Consider the following 7,835-nt stretch of genomic DNA (forward strand, 5'->3'; position numbering starts at 1 on the left):
CACTTAAAACAAATATGTGAGTTATTTTTAAAAGCCATATTTACACAGCCAGGGGTCTTTGCCCGGCTGGTCCTTCTCTCCAGCCCCAGAGACACGCCTCCTCTCCCGGGTCCGTCCTCCGCCATGCTCCGCCCTCTCCAAAGATTTTACCCTCCTCCTGTTCTCCAGCCATCGAATAAACTTCAAAGCCGACTTCACAATCATTTACAGCAGTCTGGTTTATGTTTTCACACCGAGGGATGCTGTGAGGGGAAAGCAGCTGAAGTTAAGCCGGAATGCGGAGGTGTTTACCGGCTGAATCCTGAGACGTTAGCGGGGAGATGCGTTCATAGCAGACGGTAGGAAACTACCACAACTATCTCTCTTTTTCCTTCTCTTGATCGCATGGACTACCAAACAATCACGGCCTGAACCTCCAGTAGAGATATCTTAGTTTTCTGTATTCAAACCCTAATATGCTTTATTCTCACGAAATATGAAAATAAGTGCGTTTAGAACTGATTTTAGTGCTTATTTTTGCCTAATTTAAAGCAAACTTTCTCGAAAACCGCAAACTGAAGTTCAGACCGTTGACGTCACGTCCTCTAGAGATACAAGATACCTCTGTCGCATATAAATAAAGAATACAAACAAAAAAAGCATTTAAAGCAGTTTCATTTACAAGTCTTCAAGCAACCTATTAAAAAATATATCTTCTATTAAAGCTAAATGTCCATTATTTTCTACTACCTAAGCAATGTTTTCCACTTCCATTTTTATTGTTTAGCTCTAACGTAAACTACTAATCTACTATCAAAACAATTGGCCATTAATGTTCTATTAGTGGAGCTCAACAACTGATATATATAATCATAAACAAACATTTCTGATGAAGGATCCCTTAAATTAGTATTTAAAGAATTTGGACTTTGATTTTGTACTGATACGTCGTTATTTATCTAAAAGGGTGGCTGTCTCTATCTCTAATTAATCTCCAACGTAATGGATAGGTTTTTCTGTACTGCAAATAATTATTGGCCAACATATACTACTTTTTACATTTTTAATCTATTTATAGTTTTCTTTAAATGTCATTTATTTGACACTGGAAAACTTGGATTATAAAAGAAAAATGACATTTATTGTGTAGCTGTTATTTTCAGTGTACAAAGTCTATGTTACGTCTTTGACTCATATAGAAGTAACTAACATAAGTCCTGCATGTGTTTTTTTTTTGGTGTACATGTTACTGGAAGATGCATGTTTCTATAAAAGAGTTTGTAATTAATGTGGGATGGGCCTATAAAGAGAGACCTTGTTGGTTCTTAATCACAGAAAAAAACAAAAATTGGCATAATTTAAAGCAAGCCTGTACACAACAAACAGTATGTGTGAATGTTTGTGTTCACTGGTGTGTTGCAGGTACACATCTAGAGCTCCTCTGTTCTCCTGCTAGTTGAAGTGGTAAGTTTACCTCTTGTCATTTCTGGGTGGTTTCAGCATGACAGGACATGTAGAACTAAATGTTTACCGTCAGTGGGATTTAACGAGAAACTAAGAGGTTGTGAACTACAGTATCATACTGTAGTTTGTAGTGTGGTGGTGATGTTTGTGGTAACTTAAACAACCTGCAATAGAGGAAAGAAAACCTAACCATAGCCAGTCTTTGTGATGTATAGTATACTTTTAAATGAAGCAATCTAGATTAAAACGTTATTATGACATAATTGTGACTCTTTTTTTGTTTTTTATTAAATACTACTTTTTTTAACATTTCCATGACATATTTTTGCGATGTTTTTTCCCTTTTATCATATACTATTATTCCCTGCAGTGCCTGGCGATTCAATCATGGCTCGAGGTTGCATCTGCTGCGTTAAATACATGCTCTTCCTCTTCAACCTAGTCTTCTGGGTAAATATTTCACACAAACAGCCAGAAACTTTGACCAAGCATCAAAAACAGATCAGAATGCCAGCCAAAGCGTTTCATTATCAATAAATCAACAGGAAGTGTGTGAGTTTCCTGTGTTTGTGTGTTTCAGCTGGGGGGGTGTGGGCTGCTGGGGGTGGGGGTGTGGCTCTCGGTGTCTCAGGGCAGCTTCGCCACCCTGTCACCCTCCTTCCCCTCGATCTCCGCCGCCAACCTCATCATCACACTTGGCACCGTCATCATGGTGACCGGTTTCCTGGGTTGCCTTGGGGCCATCAAGGAGAACAAGTGTCTGCTTCTGAGTGTGAGTAAACTACACTACCCATGAGGCATCACTGTTTTGCATTGATATGAATGCAACATTCTGCTTTTTCTTTCTCTGGTTGAGTTTAAAAGACACTTTTATTTAATTTTTCTCCAGTTTTTCATCGTTCTGTTGATCATCCTCTTGGCAGAACTTATCCTCCTCATCCTGTTCTTTGTCTACATGGACCAGGTAAGACTCCAAGAAAGAACATTATGTATTTATTAACCAATCATCTCATGCTGTGGGCGAGTGTGACCACCTTTTCTTTGGTTTGCCCAGGTGAGTGATAATGCCAGACGGGACCTGAAAGAAGGCCTGGTGCTGTACAACACTGATAACAACGCTGGTCTCAGGGATGCATGGAACACCATACAGGGAGAGGTATGCTATTAACCATTGCCATTTATTTCATTTGTATGTAATGGAATTACAGCTTAAAAGTTATTATAACTTTTTAAAATAAACTAAAAATAAAATGTTCATGAAAAAACACTATATATATAGTATTATATATTGTACTTTATGATATACTATACTATGACTTTTAAAAAATGTTTTTGATATGCTATTCTATGATATTTTGTTATACTATGAACATTCTTTTACTTTTTCATGAAAAACTCTTCTCTGACTTATATGGACTTATTTGTACTTTGTTGACACTATGCCTTTTTTGCATTTGTATTACTTGCTATCTATTAATTTTTTATGTCATTAAATTGCAATTTAATATAGTATATTTTCTTCCCGTTTCCTTCTCTCCTGCCTGTGCACAGTGGCGGTGTTGCGGTGTGAACGACTACAACGACTGGTTAATCGCCCTGCATGATAGCGGGGTTCCTGACCGCTGCTGCCAGCAGGTTTACCCGGGCTGCGGACGCAACGCCACCAACACCTTCTGGACACAGGTCAGTGGGTTTATCTGTGGCTACGAAGTCTTTGAAGTTGTGATAAAGTTGTGCTGTGACAAGTTTATAAGAGTCAAAACATATTGTTGTCTGAATATAAACAAAAGCAAAAGTCACACAGTGTTTGGTTTAAACTTTCTGATTTGCCATTTGTCTTTTATTCATAAATACTGTTGATGTGAGTTTCAGGGTTGCTATGGGAAGGTGGAGCAGTGGCTGGATGACAACAAACACCTTCTGGGAACCATCGCCATGTGTGTGTTGGTTATACAGGTAAGCAGATCTTGATCGCAGGCTGCAAACAGCACATATGTTATTGTATTGTAATAACATTGAAAAGACATAGAATAGTAAATGTCATAGTTTAGTATGTTGAAAAAACGCCATAGTATGTCGAAATTTCAGAAAACTTATTTTGGAGAAATAATTCTTTGTATATTATAGTATGTTAGAATAAACATCTTTGTATAAAATATCCCAAAACACTTATAGTACAGTATGTCGAAAAAAACCTCATGGTATGTAAAAATTATCAGAAAAAAAATTCTAGTTTTTCTAGTTTTTTCCGACGTACTATACTAAAACTTTTCCCGAAATGTTCGACATACATTAAACATATTACGTTTTTTGTTTTTTTTATGTGTAATATTTGCAATTTGTTAGATAAGTACGGAAGAGGATTAGGGCCACATAAAAAAAAAATTTGTGAGGATTTGAAAAAAAAATTATTATTTTTTTTGTTCTGAGAAAAAAGTCAGAATTCTGACTTTAATCTCAGAATTCTGACTTTAATCTCAGAATTCTGACTTTTTTCTCAGAACAAAAAAAAAATATTTTTTTTGGGAGAAAAAAAGTCAGAATTCTGACTTTAATCTCAGAATTCTGACTTTTTTCTCAGAACAAAAAAACATTTTTTTTTTTGGGAGAAAAAAAGTCAGAATTCTGACTTTAATCTCAGAATTCTGACTTTTTTCTCAGAACAAAAAAAAAACATTTTATTTGGGAGAAAAAAGTCAGAAATACCGGTAACTGTAGAACCAGCTTCACTGCGATTTACACATTGCAGATGGTTGTAAAATGACTTATTATGGTTTCCTCTTGGACCCCTCTGGCGCGCAGAAATGCACTCACGTCCTCCATTGTTGCCTACTGCAATGTGTAAATCGCAGTGAAGCTGGTTCTACAGTTACCGGTATTTCTGAGAAAAAAGTCAGAATTCTGAGATTAAAGTCAGAATTCTGAGATTAAAGTCCGAATTCTGATTTTTTTTCTCCCAAAAAAAAAAGTTTTTTTGTTCTGAGAAAAAAGTCAGAATTCTGAGATTAAAGTCAGAATTCTGACTTTTTTCTCCCAAAAAAAAAAATGTTTTTTTGTTTTGAGAAAAAAGTCAGAATTCTGAGATTAAAGTCAGAATTCTGAGATTAAAGTCAGAATTCTGAGATTAAAGTCAGAATTCTGACTTTTTTTCTCCCAAAAAAAATATTTTTTTTTGTTCTGAGAAAAAAGTCAGAATTCTGAGATTAAAGTCAGAATTCTGACTTTTTTTCTCCCAAAAAAAAAAATGTTTTTTTGTTCTGAGAAAAAAGTCAGAATTCTGAGATTAAAGTCAGAATTCTGACTTTTTTCTCAGAACAAAAAAAATTTTTTTTTTTTTCAAATCATCACAAAAAATTTTTTTATGTGGCCCTAATCCTCTTCCGTAGATAAGGGTCCCTTATGTCCAAAACTTAAAATATGTCTAGAAAAATGTCATTGACATTTGTGGGAAAAAATATCATGGTATAGTATGGCGAATATTTCAGATAAAAAGTCATTAGTATAGTATGTCAAAAAGAAGTCATAGTATGTTGGAAACATCATATTAAACCAGTGGTTCTCAAACTTTTTCTGTCAGGCCCCCCCTTGGAGAAAAAAAAAAAGTCGGGCCCCCCCAACACACATAGTCAGGCTCAGTGGCGACGCCAGAGACTTCTTTTGGGGGTGCTGTGGGGTAGCTTGACGTTTCATAGAGGGTGCTCAAACATTTAGGGTTTCCCATTAATGTACCGGTCGCTACAGTGGAATTTTCTACTGCAACACTCCCCACACGCACATACACAGTGTTCCCGCAACTGTTACAACGAAGGCTCGATAATCAGCTCACGGCATATAGGTGTAAGCAGGGGTAAAGTGCTATTTTTATAGGTGGTGTGTGGACACATTGAGAGCAAAATGAAGAGATCTATGGATACCTCTCTCAACACCCAGATGAAACGGAACTGTAAACAGATTTACTTTTTCTTTATGGATATTTTACAAATCACCCTTTTAAACTTTATTCTTTTTTTAATGTCATATAGTATTTCATACCTGTTTTTCATTTATTCTCTTATTTTTGTATAACTATAATGATCATATAAATGTGTGCCTCGGAAATAATTGTTTACATTAATGGTGACCAAAACGTTTGAGACCCACTGAGATAACAATGAGAGAGTCCTTTAGTTCACTGAGCCTCTCAGTCTGACAGGAGAGGACTCTCCTCCACTTTGTTGTTGAAAAAACTCCTTATATCCGTTAGCGTAGCTCGCTAGCACCAGAAGCTAAGAACAACGATCTCCGGTACCGGTGCGCTCTCTCTCTCTCGCGCGCACACAAAATGGCTCGTTCCACACACACAGAGACCCAGAGGTAATAGTACTGTACTGTATCATATTATTTTCGAATCAATAATTTTTCAAATTATGATTTTTTTTTTTTTTTTTTTTTTAAATCTTTTTTTTTTTTTTATATAACCATTTTTCCTCCTGGTCTTTCGCGCCCCCCAGGGGGGGCGCGCCCCACACTTTGAGAACCACTGTATTAAACTGATAGTATGTTGAAAAAAACCATCATGATGTAATAAATGTATAAAAATCCTTTCATAAAAATCGCACAACATTGTATGAGTTATTTCAAAGATTTTTAATACATACTATCTCATAGAAAGTAGAATTGTACAAATCTTTTTTTTCTTCTTTTTAACACATGTTTTTCTTTTCCCAGCTCCTTGGTATGGCTTTCTCGATGACACTCTACCAGCAGATCCACCGAGCGGGGAAGAAGTATGAAGCCTGATGATCGTCCCAGACTGTTACCATGGTTTCATCAAAGAGTTGTCACGTGTGCCACTATAGCCTTAAATCTCACATTCTCTCTGTCTATTAAAGTAGTATTCCATGTGGTAGCTTTTTAAAAACACACTTTAAATGCATGTTTTTATGTGTAATATTTGCAATTTGTCTCGGTCAATTGAACACAGGTAAAGTGGAAGAGTGGTGAGAATTTATTTTTTGGGGTTGTTAAGCTCTGCCTGTGGAAAAATATATGATGTGTGTACATTTAGATAAAACAAGTATTGTGTACTAACATGTTCAATAAAAGCACTCTTCACATTTGTGATGTTTCTGATAATTTACTTTTGTTTTCTTTGGTCCTGCAAAATGTCAAACTACAGAAAATAAATTGCATATGTCGAGTTATAACAGAAAAAACAGCAAAGTAGAGTATGTCCAAAATAACTTCATAAATTATCATAATATAGCATTCTGAAAAATAACGTTATACCATAGCGTGTCAAAAGTGTACTAAAATGTCATAGTATGTCAAAAAAAAGCTTGTACTTCACATGTGGCAACATTCTTCAGACAATTGTCACAGCATGTCGATTATTTGCAGAAAGAAATGTCATAGTATAGTAGGCCTACATCAAAAGTTCCAGAAAATACTTAATATTATATAGTATGTCAAAATAATAGAAAAACGTCTTATGGCCAACATTTCTGACAAAAGTCATAGTATAGTATGATGAAAAGAACCATCATAGTATAGTCTGGCAGTGGCTCAGTCAGTAGGGGCTTGGACTGTGAGCCGTAGGGTCGCCGGTTCAAGTCCCCGACCAGACCTAAAAATGGAGTGTGGATTGCTACTTGGAGAGGTCCCAGTTCACCTCCTGCCCTGCCACCGGACAACCCCCTTCCCCCCTCACTCCCATATGCTGTGCAATAGCTGCCCACTGCTCATAGTACTAGACTCCTGGTACTAGGATGGGTTAAAAGCAGAGAACACATGTGTGTGCTGTGTGACCATTAAAGAGGGTTTCATCCCTCCCAATATTATTATTATTATAGTATGTCATATATTTCAATCAAAAACATCACATAAGTCCCAGCATAGTATCTCACTTTTTTTTACGTCAAAAAAACATAATATCATATGTTGTACATTTCAGGAAAAAAAGTCATAGTATGATAAAAAAGACTTCATATCAGTGTCAAACATTTCTGGAAAAAGGTCATAGTATATTATGTTAAAAGTAAAAACACAATATAGTATGTCAACTAAAAGTCACAGTATAGCAGGTTGAAATAAAATATGATAGTATTGTTTGTCTAAAGTATAAGACTACTACTACTACTACAGACATTGTGTACGAATACCTTCAATAAAACACTCTTCACAGATATGATGTTTCTGATGATAACTGATTCATTACTTCTGTTTTCTTTGCTCCTGCAATCTTTACCCTGTGGTTCTAGTATCATGTGACACATTAACAAAGGTCACATCATGCCAATCAATTAGCTGTGTGATTACTTTGATGGATAATTGTACCTGTTTCTGAGGTGATATAATGACATTCCTGCAACTGAATGAAGGCAGGCTTTACTCTGATGAATGAGACAGAGATA

The 7,835-nt window shown here is 36.0% G+C and overlaps 2 protein-coding genes across 2 annotated transcripts in view; one reads left to right on the forward strand and one right to left on the reverse strand.

Moving 5' to 3' along the window:
• The first annotated feature begins 112 nt into the window (after positions 1–112).
• On the forward strand, positions 113–6,558 carry LOC117552496 (tetraspanin-9). The gene is made up of 9 exons (XM_034226003.1): positions 113–338; positions 1,402–1,443; positions 1,814–1,893; positions 2,024–2,215; positions 2,333–2,407; positions 2,498–2,599; positions 2,995–3,126; positions 3,316–3,399; positions 6,151–6,558. Exons 3-9 carry the CDS (start codon positions 1,831–1,833, stop codon positions 6,220–6,222), a joined length of 720 nt encoding a protein of 239 aa, XP_034081894.1. The 5' UTR covers positions 113–338; positions 1,402–1,443; positions 1,814–1,830; the 3' UTR covers positions 6,223–6,558.
• Positions 6,559–7,833: 1,275 nt separating this feature from the next.
• Positions 7,834–7,835, reverse strand: part of amdhd1 (amidohydrolase domain containing 1) — a 6,995-nt gene continuing 6,993 nt past the window's right edge. The window contains exon 9 of the mRNA XM_034226019.1: positions 7,834–7,835. This exon is cut by the window's right edge and continues 407 nt beyond it. The gene's annotated coding sequence lies outside the window, so the exon portion shown is untranslated.

The sequence above is a fragment of the Gymnodraco acuticeps genome, unplaced genomic scaffold, assembly GCF_902827175.1.
Source record: "Gymnodraco acuticeps unplaced genomic scaffold, fGymAcu1.1, whole genome shotgun sequence".
In the NCBI taxonomy this organism is placed as follows: domain Eukaryota; kingdom Metazoa; phylum Chordata; class Actinopteri; order Perciformes; family Bathydraconidae; genus Gymnodraco; species Gymnodraco acuticeps.